This window comes from Bos indicus x Bos taurus, unplaced genomic scaffold (assembly GCF_003369695.1).
Source record: "Bos indicus x Bos taurus breed Angus x Brahman F1 hybrid unplaced genomic scaffold, Bos_hybrid_MaternalHap_v2.0 SuperScaffold_100126, whole genome shotgun sequence".
Classification (NCBI taxonomy): Eukaryota; Metazoa; Chordata; class Mammalia; order Artiodactyla; family Bovidae; genus Bos; species Bos indicus x Bos taurus.
Window position 1 is genome coordinate 1,112,495 of NW_020867066.1, and position 19,822 is coordinate 1,132,316.

The 19,822-nt window shown below is 39.1% G+C and overlaps 1 protein-coding gene across 2 annotated transcripts in view; it reads right to left on the reverse strand.

The window, feature by feature from the left end:
• LOC113888430 (multidrug resistance-associated protein 4-like) overlaps positions 1-19,822 on the reverse strand; it is a 547,902-nt gene that overhangs the window by 378,797 nt on the left and 149,283 nt on the right. The window contains exons 27-29 of one of the 2 annotated variants that reach the window (XM_027535553.1): positions 8,313-8,402; positions 2,025-2,197; positions 1,493-1,598 (exon numbers count right to left, since the gene is read on the reverse strand). The exons of the other annotated variant lie outside the window; for it this stretch is intronic. Coding sequence (XP_027391354.1) covers positions 1,493-1,598; positions 2,025-2,197; positions 8,313-8,402 — 369 coding nt within the window. The remainder of the gene's footprint in view (positions 1-1,492; positions 1,599-2,024; positions 2,198-8,312; positions 8,403-19,822) is intronic. 2 annotated transcript variants of the gene reach the window in all.

Sequence of the window (19,822 nt, forward strand, 5' to 3'; positions counted from 1 at the left end):
GCTACCCATTCCAGGATTCTTGGGCTTCCCTTGTGGTTCATCTGGAAAGAATCGGCCTGCAATGCAAAAGACCTAGGTTCAATCCTGGGTTGGGAAAATACCCTGGAGAAGGGAAAGGCTACCCCCTCCAGTATTCTGACCTAGAGACATCTATAGACTGTACAGTCCATGGGGTCACAAAGAGTCAGACATGACCCAGTGACTTTCACTTTCACTTTTGGCCAGCAGGCTCTTTGTTAGATCCTCCCAGTAGGGAGCACTAGAGGGACTCACAGAGCAAACAGAGTGTCTGCTGCTGCTGCTGCTGCTGTATCGCTTCAGTCGTGTCTGACTCTGTGCGACCCCACAGACGGCAGCCCACCAGGCCTCCTGTCCCTGGGATTCTCCAGGCAAGAACACTGGAGTGGGTTGCCATTTCCTTCTCCAATGCATGAAAGTGAAAAGTGAAAGTGAAGTCGCTCAGTCGTGTCTGACCCTCAACGACCCCATGGACTGCAGCCTACCAGGCTCATTCGTCCATGGGATTTTCTAGGCAAAAGTACTGGAGTGGGGTGACATTGCCTTCTCCGAACAGACTGTCTAGTTTCTGCTAATCCTGCAGCATCACCTCAGCAGTGGGACCTGACTCCAGATTGCAGGTTTCATTAGCATGTGCAGAACCAGCCCCATCCTGCTCCCTCACAAATATCACCAGCACCTGGGTAGTGACTGCTCCATGGAGGTCTGAGCACCGACTCTTTAGGGCCTCTCCTCTTGAGTTCTTGGGTCTGGAGATTTGTCCTAGGACACAGTAGCTGCCTGCTAAAATTATTAACTCAGTGTTTCTAACATTTCTAGCCCTCCAATTGCTATGTGACATATTTCCTTTATTAAGTGCTTTCTGTGAAAATACTTTGTTTTTTTCACCAGGCCCTTTCTTCTCATGGAATTCACTCTGACAGCAACAGCTAAGAAATCCTTCAACTTTAGTCAACAGCCTCCTGGTAATCTAAATAAAAGGCTATTTTTTTTTTAATCTGCAATGCCATGTGGCTTGTGGGATCTTAGTTCTCCAACCAGGGATCCTTGGCCCTTGGCAGTGAGAGCATGAAGTCCTGATCACTGGACACCCAGGGAATTCCCAAAGGTCTCAGTTTTTGATTCTGGGAATCTAAAAATAATGAAACAACTGTGGCATAGTAAAAATGACCATGTTCTACTACTCTGAAATATGGAGACTTATCTTGGATTTGGAATAGTTTCATGGTTGACTATCTTTAAGAAAAATGACAGTGTAAATAAACTTTTAATATGAAAATACTAAATTATTGGATATATTATTTAATAGCACATTCTGAAGGTATAATTAAGTATACAAGTTATTGTCAGGAATGGAGAAAAATTGAGAGAAAGTTAACTATTTAGAGGTTCCTATAAAGTTTTACAAGGAAGGATATTTTGCAAAATTGAATGAAAATGGAAATAACTGAAATTCCACAGGTAAGGCTCTTACCATTATCTTGTCACTGTCAGTAATGGTGCTCAATCTGTGTGTGATGGTTACCACAGTGCACTGGGCAAATTTCTCATGGATTGCTTTTTTTATTAACTCATCAGTTCTGGAATCAAAGAAGTTCAGTTTAGTTAGTAAAGACAGGAAAAGCAGACTTAAGACTTAAAAATATCATATACAATAATGATTTTTTTTAAATCCATGCTTTATGACTTAATCTTGTTTCTGAAAAACTAAGTATAAAATGTCTACTTACAAATTTACCATTTTTCATAAAGCAAGGGGAAATATTCTTCCCTTGAAATTATCAGAAGCTACATTTAGGAATTCTGCTCTCATAGGAAGTCTCATAACAATATTAATACCATATAACATGCTTTAGTTTCTTTCTTTGTTTTCTAGAATTAACTTTATCAAGATATTTCTTTGGGACAAAGAGAACACTTGAAAACATCTTTAAGCATCATCAAACATTTTCCATTTACCACATTTAAAATTCAGATTCCAGGTTTCATAGACCTCAGCCCTTTACCTTGGATCCACATTTGATGTGGCTTTGTCAATAATCAATATCTGATTTGTCTTGAGAATAACCCTGGCAAGACACACCAGTTGTCTCTGTCCAACACTCAAATTTGCTCCTGTTTCTGCTAAGGCAGTATCCATTTTACCAGGAAGACCTTCAATGGTTTCTTTAAGTTGTACCTGTGGATACAGAAAGAAGAACATTTTCCTACACAAATTTCTGCTGAAGGAGATAAGCCTCATATGTTAGAGTTTTGACATCCTCAGGACTTCTTGTGTATCTTACGTGTACAGCCACCTGATGGGGAGAGCTCCTTCCAAGGAGCGTTCACTGAGAAAGATGGTAGAGTCAACTCAGGACAGAAAGATCTCAGTGTCCCCTATCCCTGCCATAGGACATCCACCAGAAACCCCACCAGGGATTAGTTAAGGAAGTCTTTTAAGAAATGAAGCTATTTCTCCCAATCTGATCTAAACAGAAAAGTTAAAAGGATCTTTACAGTTTTCCCAAAGTATATTTTCCCTAGATCTTAGTACACTAAGGGAAATTTTTTTAACAAAATTATTTTAGGAAGTATGATTGTCTAAAGATATAATCTTATCAGTACTTTACCATTTTGGAAGATCTTAGGTTTAAAAAAATACAAATTCAAACACTGGCAAACTGTACCTCATATATTATTAAACCTGGAGCCTACTTTGGCTTTGGTTCCTTCCAAAACTTAACCCCATATTTGTTTTTCCAGTCAAATGGATTTTCTTCAATATCATAAATGTTTTGCAGTGAGAAAACTCAGGAAAAACTGGACACAACATAACATCTTATTTCCCCCAGACCATGGCTATGGGTGGTGTTTATATTAATATACTCTGAAAAAAACTGCAATCATTGTGTATAATAGGCTCCAGTTTCAGAGAAACAGACATAGAGAACAGACCTATGCACATGGCGGGAGGAGAAGGAGGAGAAGGGGAGTTGTATGGAGAGAGTAACATGGAAATTTTCAATACCATATGTAAAATAGATAACCAATGGGAATTTGCTGTATGACTCAGGGAACTCAAACAGGGGCTCTGTAATAGGCTGAAGGGTGGGTTGGGGAGAGAGATGGGAGAGAGGTTTGGGAGGGAGGGGACATGAGTGTACCTATGGCTGATTCTTGTTGATGTATAACAGAAAACCACAAAATTCTGTAAAGCAATTATCCTTCAATAAAAAAAAAATTAAAAATTGTAATCATAAGATTAAATAAAATAAACTTTTAACTGCCAGAGATAATCTGAAAGTCACTGGTTGTTAGGAGTCATTTCAACGAATATTTGTTTTGGAGAAATATTATGGAATAAGAACCAAACCCATACTATGCTTGAAGTTAAAGAACAAAAAGTAAATATACTTCAGATTAAGAGACCAACAGATTGATGAGTGATGGCCAGTGAGCAGGGACCCAGAATTACGGCGTCAAATAACAAAACACTAGGGGTGAAATGACAACATTTTCATGGTATCCTAAATGCTGGAGTGGTTCTATGAATATGATCCTGAATTATGCTCCTGATGGAGTTCAAGCTCAGCAAGAGGGAATTCTGATTTAGGATTAAGTATGGTATTGATATTTACAGAAACTAAAGGGTAAGATTTGGATTGTGATGCAAGTGCTTGTAGTGAAAATTATAAAACGGAAGATGTCAGCTTAGTCACCCCTTTTCCTCCATTACAAGGAAGAAGACTTAGTATTCTATCTATGAAACAAATTCATACATCTGCACCCAATGATGGGACTAATCAAAGGTGTGACAGCGGCAAAGCTTTTATCACTTTTCCTTCGAGCTGACATTAGTAATCTTTGTACATCAAATTGGTCTTTCATAAGACTGATGTCTTAACTTTAAAGAAATGATCTCACACTTGCTCTCAATTTGGATGATATCTCATCACTAAGCTGTTTTGTTTGTTTGTTGTTTTTTTACTTTCCTTCAGGTTTTCCACTTTGGCCTACAAGGACTGAGGCTTTTGTGAGGTGAAAATGTTTTCCAGTTAACACTGCTTTCTGAGACTGTAAGAATGAGACTAACATGAAGATGAAATAATAAAGGTATGCACTTGCTAACATCGTCAGAGTATAAAATGAATCAGTATGTGTAGAGTTTGTAGTGGTTGATACAAAGAAATCAACAGATATTGCCCATTATTAATAATGCTGTCAGCTGGCCTCTCTTCATGTTCTGCTTTATTTTCTTCTTCACATGTATCAGCACTGAGAATTTATTACACATGCATTGACTGGTTTTCCATCTTCTCCACAAGAGTTTAAGCTAAATAGTAGAGACTTTATCAATTTTGATGACTGCGATGATCCTAGAATCTGCAACTATGCTTGTCTAAAGGTTCTCAATAAATCTTTGTTGGATGTATGAATGAAGCTATAAGTGTATCTTATCTTGTGACACCTGTTCCTATAAATTAGGAAACAAATCCATACAGAAAATTTATATATAATACTATTTTCTTACTAAAAGGAAGCATAAAAAATATATTCTTCTAACAATTAACTGGCTCCAAGATACCATAACATCATAATGCAATCGTGGAAGGCATTTTAAAAGGTATAATTTAAGGAAAACAGAGAGAATAATACTATTGAAAACTATATATCTCAGTATAAAATGCTTGAGATTGTTTTTGAGCTTGGGAAAGTAATAAGCTACAGCAAAACTGAAAGTAATAATCTGAATTTATAAGACAACCATTTCTAGTATCATGATTTCAGTAACCTACTATATATACTGTATCTACTAGCCAAGTGCCAATGCCCCTCACAGGAGATCGTGAGATGTCAGATGGTCTCCATATTTTGTAGAACCTTCCTACTTTTCAAAAAGAAAGGTTGGTGTGGGCTGGAAGAGACACCGAAATGCAATCAACAGATGGAGAAGAGCTTTTACTAGAGCAGGACCAGCAGTAAAGGAAGTAAGCGGGGAGCTCGTTCACCTAAATACAAGGTCCTGGGAAATGGACATGTGAGCTGTCTCCACAGCCAGGATTGAATCACATGATTCCTGATGCACAGGCTGCTGACACCCAGATTTCTGAATCTTGGTTTCCTGTGTGATGAGACACACTTGTGTCCTAACAGAGATACTATCAACATCTAACATACTGGGTTATTTCTTCACAGTTTTCATAAGGCATGCCATCCTTAGTTGTCTATTCCAGGATCAAAGTTGTTTTCTTTTTTTAACAGAAGCTGATTATTTTCAAGAGTTCTTGGTTGTTTTTTGTGTTTTTTTTTTTTTTTTTTTTAACTAGAGGACAATTGTTTTATAATGTTGCAGTGGTCTCTTTGGTACATCAATGTGAATCAGTCACTATTTTAAATATATATGTATGTATATTAAATATATATATATATATATATTCCTTTCTTTTCCAGAGTTTTATTTAACATGATTCCTTAACCTTTAAGAGATAAAGTGTTTCATCTTCAGGCACTACTCATATTATATTGGTAGAGCTGCCCTTGCTTTTTAGGTGTCCCAATCAGCATTAATTTCTGATGAATTTTCCTCAATTTACAGTAAGCTATTTATCATTACATGAAAAAATGTATTTTCAGGATACCTTGAAAAAAATAACTAAGATGAGATGGGCAGCATTCATAAAACTGTCTCCCTTCTGAGTGTCCAAATCAGTCAAAGGAGAAAGAGTAGACAGAACTAAGGATTTAAAAATAAATGTAAAAATCTTCTTTTACTTTTAACTGAAGTTCTTAAAGAAGAAAACATAGTGGTGCCTCCTACTCTCAGGAAGACTCTGAGTTAGGGTTCACATTTTCCATTTGTTTGGCATCACTTATAAACCAATAACTTGGGGGTGTTAACCCACCCAAAAATTGATCTCTTTGCTTGAGTTATACTTCTTAGACTGACAAATCATCTCATCACTCTGTTACTATAGGAAGTATTTCTTTATGACATTTGCATGTTTATCAATGAAAGATTTAGTGATATTCTAAAAATTAGAATATCACGTAAAAGTCATAAAGGAACAATTCCTAGAGAAATACAAAGATGGGATGATTCCTCCCTAAGAGATACCACTAAAGTAACAGGACCACTTCTGGAAGTGGCATATGGAAACCACACATTTCACTTTGTGAAATAAACTCATGTTTATTTCTATTTATAGAAATTTCCAAATGTACTTTATTTAAAGGTAGATCTTAGTATTGTCTACCACTCCCAGTGCTTCATCATTATTAGAATTCAGAGGCCACTACATTTTATTTTGATTTTGACTCCTACAGATGAATTAAATATAAGCAGAGCCAAGTTCTAAGATAGCTTTTCAAAGGATTTATCTCCCAATTAATGTTTCTTCACTGTCCATGGAACAATGTGTTCTAAAATTCTATAGTAATTTTACTACTGGAGGATCTGTGAAGAGAGATCTCAGGCTTGGAACAAATTGGAAAATAAGTTACCAATACTTCTAGTTTTTTGTAAGGTGTGTACTAATTTCATCATTAAATCTTTCCTCTGAGTCCAGTAGAAGTGGATCCTTCCATCTTTCTTTACATTTGATGGTTAACTTCTCTACCTCTTCTCTTCTAGAATTTCACTGTAGAAAGACTCACTGACTTAAATGAAATCAGAGGTCCACTGCTTCTCAAGTAGAAGGTGAAGCAATCGACCTGATTTAAGAGCATAAAATCCTCACAGTTGCTGGAAAGCAGGGTGGGTGTGTGAAACTCAGTGCTGACATCCTTCAGAAACCAGAAATATTGGCAGGAGATTGTCAGGCCTTCAAGTCGGCTTGCTCACAGTCAAATTCATCTGTGTACTACAGATTTGAGAGCTACGCCTGAAAGGGTGATACTAAATGACAAAAAGTACCAATTCAAAACAACACTGTGTCATTGGGATTTGTGGGAATAAAACAAAAAACATTTTTGTTTTGAGAGCAATAAGCCATGCTTCTCTGAACTGAAGAGATCAATCAAACATTAAGTATTTATTAAGTGCTTACTTTTTAAAAGCATAAGACTGAGCTAAGTCCTATGAGGATTTAAAATCTGTCTATAGTTTAAGGGTGGAGATACATTTTCTGCCAAGGGTAGCTTAGAATCAATTTACAAAACTGGGGCAAATGCAGAAAATAATTTATATTAAAATACACCAACTAACAACATCTTAACACTCAAAATCCATTTCATGAAATGGTGAGGAGATTCCAAGAAGTAGTCCAAAGGGAAACACTACACAAATAGAACATCTTCTAGAAATGAACTTAAAACTATAAAAAATGTCACAAAATCTCCAGGGTTCTGTTACTTGCATTTACTCTGCAGGATTAAAATAATAGTCAATATATAATTATTATCACATTCCAACTGTATAATTTACCCTTATAAACACTTATGAAACATCACACTATTTTAGTAGTATGATCTCATTTATCTCTCAGTTAATAATGAAAAGCTATTATTGTGTTTACTTAGTAGATGTTCACTAATACCTGAGGAAAAAAATGAATATTACAGGGTAATTAGGGTAATAAATTCACTAGGTAACCAACAGAATTTGAACCCATAATTAAAAAATCTAGTTTAGTGCTCTGCTATAGTCAAAGCTATGGTCTTCCCAGTGGTCATGTATGGTTGTGAGAGCTGGACTGTAAGGAAAGTAGAGCACCAAAGAATCAATGTCTTCAAACTGTGGTACTAGAGAAGACTCCTTGGACAGCAAGGAGATCAAACCAGTCAATCTTAAGGGAAATCAACCCTGAATACTCATTGGAAGGAGTTGCTGAAGATGAAGCCCCAGTATTTTAGGCACTTGATGCAAACAGCCAACTCATCGGAAAAGTCCCTGATGCTGGGAAAGATTGAGAGCAGAAGAGGGCATCAGAGGACGAGATGGCTGGATGGCATCATTGATGCAATGGACATGAACTTGGACAAACTTTGGAAGATAGTGAAGGACAGGGAGGCCTAGCATGTTGGAGTCCATGAAGTCCCAAAGAGTCAAACACGGCTTTGGAACTGAACACAACACAACACAAAGACAAGGTAATGTGTTTAGTTGCTTTGGATTCTAAGGGAAAAGCTACAGTGGAAATATGAGGCATTATATTCTTGCTTTTCATCAAAATCAATACACAGATCATCAATGTTCTGCTAGGAGGTAAACAAAATCAGTTACATGGATAAGCTCCCCTTTAATTGCCTGCAGTGCTATAAATGTACACACACATATACTGATGCTAACAAACTAATAACATTTAATAAATTACCTCTTCTAAGGCATTCCACAGTTCCTTATCTGTATGTTCATTAAAAGGATCCAGATTTTTCCTCATTGTTCCCGTGAATAAAACAGGTTCCTAAATAACCCAAAATAGTAAATGTTATCGGTAAACTTTATCCATTTTATTCCAGTACTTACAGAATTAAAATGAACAAAATCAAAATGCACTGTAATCTTTAATAATAAGGTTGTAAATGCCCATTTACAGAAACAGTATCTCTAAAATAATTTTCAGTTGTATAAACTGTGCTGCAAAGTATCCTCTGGACCATTGAACACTAACAAAAGAAAGTGCTGAGATGTGTCACCTTAGGAAAAACCTGAAGAACAGAAAGGAAGATTTGACTTTTTCAATGCCTCACTGGTAATACCTGCTTAATTTTTCAAAAAATGAGGATATAATTATTTGAGAAATTTTATACCAACAGCACTAGATAAATTGTCAATTCTGGTGTGATACTAGGAAATACAAAGAGCATGATTAGTTGAGGTTTGAAAGGGTTAATAGTCAGACAGGTATGGAGGTCAGGGCCCCCAAAGGTGGGGAGAAGGCAAAAAGGCACATTCCTTGGCATATCAGGAGATTTCTAAAATCCTGTGTTGCTATGGGGACTATCTGAAACTTACTTTCTCAAACCTCCAGCTAATATCTGCTCAGCAAAACTGTATATCTTGCTCAAGGAAATATCCTGTTTTAAGCTATGTTAATGAGACAATCTATCTTTCTTAGAAACCTGCTTTTCTTTAAAAACTAATGTCAGCTGCTTTATGGATACAATTTATCTCACCCAGAGATACTTCAGTGGGAGACTGCTCCCCTCCTGCAGATGCTATCTCAGAATGTATGTTATGGGAGAGGAGCCTGGTGCAGTTCTATCAGCCAGCCTTGTGTTTCTTTTATCTATGATTAGCATCTCATGGTTTTTCCTGTGGTCATGTATGGATGTGAGACTTGGACTGTGAAGAAGGCTGAGTACCGAAGAATTGATGCTTTTGAACTGTGGTGTTGGAGAAGACTCTTGAGAGTCCCTTGGACTGCAAGGAGACCCAACCAGTCCATTCTGAAGGAAATCAGCCCTGGGATTTCTTTCTTTCTTTTTTTTTTTTAATTTTATTTTATTTTTAAACTTTACATAATTGTATTAGTTTTTCCAAATATCAAAATGAATCCGCCACAGGTATACATGTGTTCCTTTGGAAGGAATGATGCTAAAGCTGAAACTCCAGTACTTTGGCTACTCATGTGAAGAGCTGACTCATTGGAAAAGACTCTGATGCTGGGAGAGATTGAGGGCAGGAGGAGAAGGGGACGCCAGAGGATGAGATGGCTGGATGGCATCACTGACTCAATGGACGTGGGTCTGAGTGAATTCCAAGAGTTGGTGATGGACAGGGAGGCTTGGTGTGCTGCGATTCATGGGGTCGCAAAGAGTCGGACATGACTGAGTGACTGAACTGAACTGAACTGAACTGAACAATATACAATGCCTTGCTAAATACTAGCAAGGGGGTACTTACTTTCCTAGGCCCGCCCTTCCAGCACTTTTTGCTGGAAGCTTTCTCTATCCCTGTTATGTTTAAAAAAAAAAAAAAAAAAAAACTAAAAAACTTTGCTACACAAAAGCTCAGAGTGGTCAGAAGTGGTCGTCTTTGGTCCTGGATTGAATTCTCTACTCTGGAGAACAAGAATACTGGCACCGTTCACAGTTCACAGCCATAACCTTTCAGGTTTGTGTCTCAAAGCGGAACTATTAAATAGTTTCACATTGGCACTGAAGAATAAAGATCAGGCTATTTTCTCTACTGGTAAAACAGTCTTCCCAGAATCAGGAATCTTTCCACATGTGTGAATGAAATATCTCCACACATGCAAAGAGAATGTCAATTACTGGGGCCTAAGGCTTCTCTTCAGAGAAGAAAATGGCACCCCACTCCAGTGTTCTTGCCTGGAAAATCCCATGGACGGGGGAGCCTGGTGGGCTGCTGTCGATGGGGTCACACAGAGTCAGACACGACTGAGTGCCTTCACTTTCACTTTTCACTTTCATGCTTTGGAAAAGAAAATGGCAACCCATTCCAGTGTTCTTGCATGGAGAATCCCAGGGACAGGGGAGCTTGGTGGGCTGCCGTCTTTGGGGTCGCACAGAGTCAGACCCGACTGAAGCGACTTAGCAGCAGCAGCAGCAACAAATCTTCTCTTAGGGCCGAAGAATTGATGCTTTTGAACTGTGGTGTTAGAGAAGACTCTTGAGAGTCCTTTGGACTGCAAGGAGATCAAACCAGTCCATCCTAAGGGAAATCCGTCCTGAATGTTCATTGGAAGTACCGATGCTGAAGCTGAAACCAATACTTTGGCCACCTGATGCGAAGAACTCCTTGGAAAAAATCTGGCAAAAGAGCTGGGAAAGATTGAAGGCAAGAGGAGAAGGAGATGACAGAGGATGAGATGGTTGGATGGCATCACCAGCTCGATGGACATGAGTTTGAGCCAGCTTCAGAAGCTGGTGATGGACAGGGAAGCCTGGTGTGCTGCAGTCCATGGGGTCTCAAAGAGGCAGACACAACTGAGCAACTGAACTGAAATGAAGGCTCCTCTGTCCATGTAGAGATCACCTTTGAGTCTGCATCAGCTGGTCCCCACTTCTCTCACCTATGTGTCAGATGACCTGCCTCACAGAACCTCATTACTAACTGCAAGGTCAGGATGACCTGAAACCTATTGTGACCTGTGTCATAATAAAATTATTTTAATGTAAATAGTTCTTCCTATTCATCTACTTTAGGAGGAGCCATCAGTAAATTACTCTGGAAATAAAATATCTCTCTGGGTTTCAGGAGAGAATCTTATACATAAGCTCATGTAAGCCAATTAAGTTTTTTTCTGGAAGGCTCTAATAAGCCAGGCCACAGAATACGAGCAACAGAGAAGAGTGCAATTGGCTCCTTTCAGTGAATGGCACAGAACAAGGGGGTGTGAGAACAAGAGGAAATCTGACTCTTCCACAAGTGCCTGAACTGCTCACAATCACCAGCCTCAAACTGCTCTGCTTCTCCTCACTTTATAAAAGCCTGAGAAGAAACATGAAGAAGACAGACTTCTTTTCCCCAGCCATGAAGAAGAATGACACAGCCTTCCTTCCCTGTTGTCTTTGTTTCAAGTCTGGTGAGAGAGAAATGGATGCAGAAAACATACGGTGTGCCACCAAAAAAAAGATGCATCCCTAAGCAAAATCTAAGATTAAAAAGACATTTAACTTTAACCTTCATTTACAGAAGGCTGATTAAGTGGCTGATATACCCCAAAAAGCAATGAAAATCAGTGGCCATGTGACATATCAAAATTAGTGACTTGAACTGAAAAATCCTGAGACCAAATGTAAGGTTTCTTTAAAACTTGAATTTAGGGTCAAAGTATAAACAACCATCTAAGCATGCTAAGAGTTCCTGATCAGAGGAATACCATTCTGCCTCAGATTTAAAAAACAACAAGTTGTTACTCTTTCTAATTTTCAACTCTAAGATTGTAACAAGCCAGATGATTTCTCTTCTTTTAGCTATTTCCATGAAGTTTACACAAATGACATGGCCAAGCAAGGGGAGGCTGGTGCCCAATATTCATCCCTCTTTCTGACTCTCCTCTACTTTCCCCCAGGAACCTAAACTATGGACAGTATTCTGCTCTGGGCTCAAGATGAGAGACTCTTTGAGAACTAGTGTTTGAGGAGATAAAGGGACTGAAAGAGGTCACCTAAAGGAACCATCTTTGAGCCCAGTCAGGAGAAGAGAGACCAGGCCTTTTTGATTATAACTATAAGAATGTTTCTTTGCCCATCATAGCTTATGTGACCTGAAAATTTTTTCTTCAGGCTCCTTTCAAAGGGCAAATTCACATCCCATAAGAGGTCTAGAGTTTGATAAAGTGCCATCTGGTTTTCAAAGCACACTCTAGAGAGGTGTTGCTGCTGCTAAGTCGCTTCAGTCGTGTCCAACTCTGTGCGACCCCAGAGACAGCAGCCTGCCAGGCTCTACCGTCCCTGGCATTCTCTAGGCAAGAACACTGGAGTGGGTTGCCATTTCCTTCTCCAATGCATGAAAGTGAAAAGGGAAAGTGAAGTCGCTCAGTCATGTCTGACTCTTCACGACCCCATGGACTGCAGCCCACCAGGCTCCTCCATCCATGGGATTTTCTAGGCAAGAGTACTGGAGTGGGGTGCCATTGCCTTCTCTGAGAGAGGTGTTACCTAAGCTAATTTATGAAAAATATTAAATTGCTTTGTTTTTTAAAAGGTTGGTGGCTTGTCAAGGTTTTCTGGTTAGGGAAGCTTGTGTCGGTGTTCTGGTGGGTGGAGCTGTATTTCTTCTCTCTGGAGTGCAATGAAGTGTCCAGTAATGAGTTATGAGATGTCTCTGGTCAACCACTTGTAAAAGAATGAAACTAGAACACTTTCTAACACCATACACAAAAATAAACTCAAAATGGATTAAAGATCTAAACCTAAGACCAGAAACTATAAAACTCCTAAAGGAGAACATAGGCAAAACACTCTCTGACATACATCACAGCAGGATCCTCTATGACCCACCTCCCAGAATATTGGAAATAAAAGCAAAAATAAACAAATGGGACCTAATTAAACTTAAAAGCTTATGCACAACAAAGGAAACTATTAGCAAGATGAAAAGGCAGCCTTCAGAATGGGAGAAAATAATAGCAAATGAAGCAACTGACAAACAACTAATCTCAAAAATATACAAGCAACTCCTACAGCTCAACTCCAGGGAAATAAATGACCCAATCAAAAAATGGGCCAAAGATCTAAATAGACATTTCTCCAAAGAAGACATACAGATGGCTAACAAACACATGAAAAGATGCTCAACATCACTCATTATCAGAGAAATGCAAATTAAAACCACTATGAAGTACCATTTCACGCCAGTCAGAATAGCTGCAATCCAAAAGTCTACAAGCAATAAATGCTGGAGAGGGTGTGGAGAAAGGGAACCCTCTTACACTGTTGGTGGGAATGCAAACTAGTACAGCCACTATGGAGAACAGTGTGGAGATTCCTTAAAAAACTGGAAATAGAACTGCGTTATGATCCAGAAATCCCACTGCTGGGCATACACACTGAGGAAACCAGAAGGGAAAGAGACACGTGTACCCCAATGTTCATCGCGGCACTGTTTATAATAACCGGGACATGGAAGCAACCTAGGTGTCCATCAGCAGATGAATGGATAAGAAAGCTGTGGTACATATACATAATGGAGTATTACTCAGCCATTAAAAAGAATACATTTGAATCAGTTCTAATGAGGTGGATGAAACTGGAGCCTATTATATAGAGTGAAGTAAGCCAGAAAGAAAAACACCAATACAGTATACTAATGCATATATATGGAATTTAGAAAGATGGTAACAATAACCCTGTGTACGAGACAGCAAAAGAGACACTGATGTATAGAACAGTCTTACGGACTCTGTGGGAGAGCGAGAGGGTGGGAAGATTTGGGAGAATGGCATTGAAACATGTATAGTATCATGTATAAAATGAGTTGCCAGTCCAGGTTCGATGCACGATACTGGATGCTTGGGGCTGGTGCACTGGGACGACCCAGAGGGATGGTATGGGGAGGGAGGAGGGAGGAGGGTTCAGGATGGGGAACACATGTATACCTGTGGCAGATCCATTTCGATATTTGGCAAAACTAATACAATATTGTAAAGTTTAAAAATAAAATAAAATTAAAAAATAATAAAAGGTTGGTTGCTCAGTGGTAAAGAATCCACCTTCCAGTGCAGGAGAGCATTTGTTCCCTGTGTTAGGAAGATCCCCTGGAGAAGGAAATGGCAGTATTCTTGTATTCTTGCTTGGGAAATCTCATGGACAGAGGAGTCTGGCCCGCTACAGCCCATGGGGTCACAAAGAGTTGGACATGACTGAGTGACTGAACAACAACAACACATTAATACATTTGGTAGTTCAAGAGAACAGACATAAAGACCCCACTCAAAGTTCAATCAGGGAGACTTCCCTGGTGGTCCCGTGGTTAAGACTTCACCTTCCAATGCAGGGGTTGCAGATTTGATCCCTGGTGAGGGAGCTAAGATTCCATGTGCCTTGTGGCCAAAACCAGGAACATAAACCAGAAACAATATAGCAACAAATTTAATAAAGACTTTAAAAAAAGTTCAATCAGGGTCTAGTTTGTAATCAGGGTCTATTTTATAATCAGGTCTATTTTGTAATCAGGGTTTCTCTCTATTGTCACCTCCCTCACCTTCTCTTTAGGAAACTCCTTGAAGCAGACAAAGCTCATCAAAGACTAGGAGACTAAAATTGGATTCTTTGCAGCAGAGGGAGTCCCTCACTTCTGAGCCCCTGACCAGCATCTGCAGCTGCTTCATGCTGAGCTTTAAACAGAGCCGCTAGACACTCTGTAGGCCTTAAACACATTCTGCTAATTATCACCAAACCACTGCTGATTGGCACACATTAAAAAAAAAAAACAAAAAACAAAAAAAACTGCTTCAGCAATTTCCCATTGCAATACATGTTCTCACTTAAGTCTACAGTGTCAGTCTAAAAGGATATATTTGGCAATTATGTGGGCTTACTTAGCATTATTAGATGGAAGAATTTTCTCTTTGTTGTGACATGCCAAATGTATATCTCAAAAATCAACAAAACTTTAATGAAAACGTGTTGAATGAAAAGAATGATTTATAAAAATAGTAACTGATTGAAGCTCTATTTTGCTTGAAATCAGCAGGCCATTTGTGAACAATATTTATTTGAATATGTGAATGTGTTTTATGTGTGGTGTTCACTTTGGTTTCTACTCATTCTTCGTTCATCACTTACCAGATAAAAGCTAATAAAACTGCTCACAGTAGACACATACTGCAAGGGCAGATAAGGGTCAAATTAATGTTCTTTTTTGTTTCTGTTGGCGGCAGCACCACGCAGCTTGTGGGATCCTAGTTCCCCAATCAGGGATTGAACCAGGGTCACAGCAATGAGAGCACAGAGTTCTAACCACTGGAGCACCTGGGAATTAATTCCCAATGATCATTTCTCAGTAGATATTATTTAAAGTACCTACCTCTAAGTAATCATCTAAATAAACTAATTTTAAAAATAAGTGTACAAATGTTTATACTGAAGGACACGGCAGTGTAGAGATTTGTGGTAGTGTTAGGGGAAGCACACTGACTGAAACCGCCTACCCTGGCTGAGCACCATAGTAACCATTTGCATGAGGTTCTGGTAAGGAACACAGAACTAATAAGCCACCACCAAATGGACGAGTTCGGGAAAGGTCAAAAGGAGACACCACATGTCTGACCACCTCCCAGAATCCTTCTCTCTGGCATCCATCTTGGCTGAACAAGGCGTGCACCACCAGGAAGGACTCTGAGTCAGAATGATTGGCTAAATACAACCCAGAAACTAATCCCCCATCACCATAAAACCCGAGACTGCAAGCCACATGGCAGAGCAGTTCTCCTGGGTTCCCTTACCTTACTGCTCTCCACCCAGGCACCCTTTTCCAATAAAATCTCTTGCTTTGTCAGCACATGTGTCTCCTCGGACAATTCATTTCCTAGTGTTAGACAAGAGCCCACTTTCAGGCCCTGGAAGAGGTTCACCTTCCTGCAATAGTAGGATATACAACCTTCATGTAAATATACACTACATTTATTGGCCCATATATATTTTTTCTGAAAGTACAAATAAACCTCAATGAATAAGAGTTTCCTGGCACAACAGTCAGGAAAACATGCTTATTCAATGTAACAATTTAAGTGAAACATTAGTTTCCAAACTATTTTTTCATCATGGTTTAAAGATTATATTTTTAAAAATGTAATTCATTGTGTCATATTCAGCATTGATTTTTCCTTTGTTACAAACATAACACAAGGTCATTTTAGGTGTGTGACCCAAAAATAGCCACTCTGAATCAGAGCATTTAGGGCAATAAATTGATAAACCTTCAACACAACTGCAGACTGAAAACTGCAGTCTTACTGGACCTTTGCATATGCTGCTGGAAGAAAGACTATAAACTATGTTGAAAAGAAACCCTACCCACTAACTGAAGCTGAAAATGACCCAGGACCAAGACAAAAACCATACAAGTGGTTACAAATGAGGCAGGTAAAGCACAATCTTTATCCTCATTTTGATCCCAAAGCAAGAACCTGCCCTCAGCTAAAGTATACAAAGAGTAGCTACTGCTGATGTTTCCCTGTTGGGAGCCGCATTAGGCATTACTGACAAAATGGAGGCACGGCCCCAACTCCCTTTCCTTGTCCCACAGGCACGGACCTGGGATGAAGGAGTTACGTCTTGTAATTCTGACTTGTTTTTTCCTCTCCTCAGCTGAGTTGACTGAAAAGGAATATTAAGGTGCTTATTGTTCTTGAGAGGAGCATGAGAAGACACAAAGCCTTCTGCAGCTGTGCTCAGAGAATAATTCATAAAGTTAATCATTGACATTTGTTTAAGGACTTTTACAAAAGAGTGTTCCAGAATGAGCACATAGGCTGCAGCTTGCGACCATGGGAGGGATTGCTATCTGAAGTCTATTTGTGAGGAAAATGTTTATGGCAAAGGAGTTTACTGAAGTTAGGGCTCAGAAATAATTAAAATAGAAGTTAAAGATTTAAGGAATGTTGTAATGTTAGCATATTTTACTATAGCCTATAGAGGTTAGGAGTTTTAGAGATACTATAGCTAGAAGCCTTTTTAAGAGATAGTGAGCTCAGGATGTTAGGGGCAAACAAGATTTAGGAAGATAAGTAGTAAACTGAGGAATGTAGCACGAGTTACAAAGTAATCACAGGTTAACTATAGGACACATTAGAGGAAGTAGATAATAGATGGTAAGGCTGATTCCGAGAGAATCACTTAAGCAGGAACTCTGAAGAGCAACAATGATTTATGGACATAATAAATCTGGGTGAGGGGGAACTGAAAATGTCAAACCTCTGACTTAATGCTTTTGTAAAAGTATAAAAGAAAATCTTAAACTTGAAATAAATTGGCAGACCAAGAAAACTAAGAGGCTGTCTCATCGCCAACACCGTCCATCTCTTCAGGTTGAATCCCTGGCTGCTGGAGCTGGACTCCAGCATTTCCCCAAGTCCTAAGGGCTATGTTCTCATTTCTAATCTGGGGACATTTCTTAAGAAGCAGCTCATCTCCCTGTTTCAAGCAAAAGAGGATAACCTAACGTCACTTTAAATCTTGGTTTCTCCCAACCACCTTTCATTTTTAATCCCTTAGCCTCTCAATGAACTTCCATATTCAGAAGAAAAGCACAGTGTTAACTAACAAAGGATAAGGAATTTAAGCCTTGTAAAAGCCTCAAGAGCTCCAGAGAACAGTTCCAGGGATTTTAAACTAAGATTTCAGTGTTGGAAACAAAGGGCAAATTGCATTAGGCTAGAATCTAGTTGTATTTCTTTACTAGTAACAGCACATCTATCTCTTCTCTCTTTGAGATTTGTTCTTACCAACAACAAAAAACAGAAAACCAGGTTTTCTTTCCTGGTTTTCCAGGACCAAGACAAAAACCATACAAGGGATTACAAACGAGGCAGATAAAGCACAATCTTTATCCTCATCATTTCAGTCCCAAAGAAAGAAACTGCCCTCCACTAAAGCATATCAAGAATATATCAGAGAAGTCAGAACAGACTTTGGAAATACCAAAGAGCAGAATGGGCTGTGTAAAAAATACTTAGCTTTTGCTTTGATTTAAAAGAAAAAAAAAAAACAACTACCAAATATAAAAATGAATCTATTTAACCATGATAAAGATGCTGTTGATCTGTGCCAACCTTTAGACTACAATCGTAAATATTGAATTCACATGCAATCTCTCTTCAATTGAAAAAATCTTCTTTGTACCAATAGAATAAAGGGTTCTATGTGTAGAATATCATCTAAAGAAGTTTTGAAATTCATTTTCCAGGTCCTTTCAGATAAGCAGCTACTCCCTGAATATAATCTCACCTTGGTGTTCTTTCTGGGGAATATACCTAACTACTTCACATTCTGAGCACAAAGGATGCACAGACTTCAGATACCTGTTCCACTTACGGAAATTATCTAGGAAGTACTTTCGTATTTTGCTTTTTCCTGAAATTTTGAACACAAATTGAGGAGTACCTTCCTAAGATTATATAGTATTTGTCTTTGAAAGTTCCCCCTAGGACTCCAGGACTGATGGTCTATGTCACCACTCCCCTGACTCTGGTTCCTAGGCAAGTCCTTGTCGCTATCACATCTCCCCATTTCTGACCTGTTCATGGTGGGGTCAGTAGTGATGGGGGAGAGAGAGACCACCCTGGAAGCTGCTACTGCTCACAGGATCACGGGGCAGAGGGAGTCAGGGAAGTTGATGCAGACCTGGATCACCTAAGTGGGGCAACTCAAAGAAACAGCACTAGGCTCCCCCTTGGCAGAGCCTGAGCTCAGCTTCCTAGGACTCCTAAATCAATGTGTTGAGAAAACAAGTATCACTGCTTCCTATTTGTTTGGGGAAAGAGGATTCTAAGTTTTCTGCTCTGAGACAAGTAACTTCAAGTAAACACAGTATCAGATTTTCTCCTGCTGGATTCTGGAGTTGGGAATCTCTCTAAATTAAAGTCCAGGCTTTGCCCCATGGTAAGTTAAGTTTCTATTACCCCAGTTTTAAAATCTGTAAGGTGAGGATAACCATAGAATTCTTGTGAGCAAAAAGTGGGAGATGGTAAGAGGGTAAAACATGTTAAAGTGAAAATTACTCAGTTGTATCCAACTCTTTGTGACCCCATGGAGAAGCCCATAGAATTCTCCAGGTCAGAATATAGGAGTAAGTAGCCTTTCCCTTCTCCAGGGGCTCTTCCCAACCCAGGGATAGAACCCAGGTCTCCCACACTGCAGGCAGATTATTTGCCAACTGAGAACCAGGGAACATGTTAAAACATGTTAGTTCAGTACAGTTCAGTTCAGTCACTCAGTCATGTCCAACTCTTTGTGACTCCATGGACTGCATCACACCAGGCTTCCCTGTCCATCACCAACTCCCAGAGCTAAGGATTCCACAAATGTTAGGGATTACTATTAATACCTGTGTAACTTGTCAGGGCCTTCAACAAACACTAGAGAAACAGAAATGAGACACAGAGGCCCTGTCCTCAAGGAGAGGAAGAAAATAGTCAAGAATGTGAGGAGGGCAAAAAAAATGCCAGAAATCTTCATGGAGGGCTGGAAAGTATTAGTGGGTACAGAGTGAGGGGCTGGAAAGAACGTTATGGGACGGGAGCCAGATATCAAAAGATAAAAAGGAAGTGATATTCTCTCCTGTAGTTTCGTATTGGAAAGACAGATTTTCTGTCTTGCCTTTCCTTAAAACTCCTAATTTGCTAATCTGTTTTCCCTTCACTCTTTACATTTATATAAACAATGTGCTTTACAATATAAAAAATACAGGTAA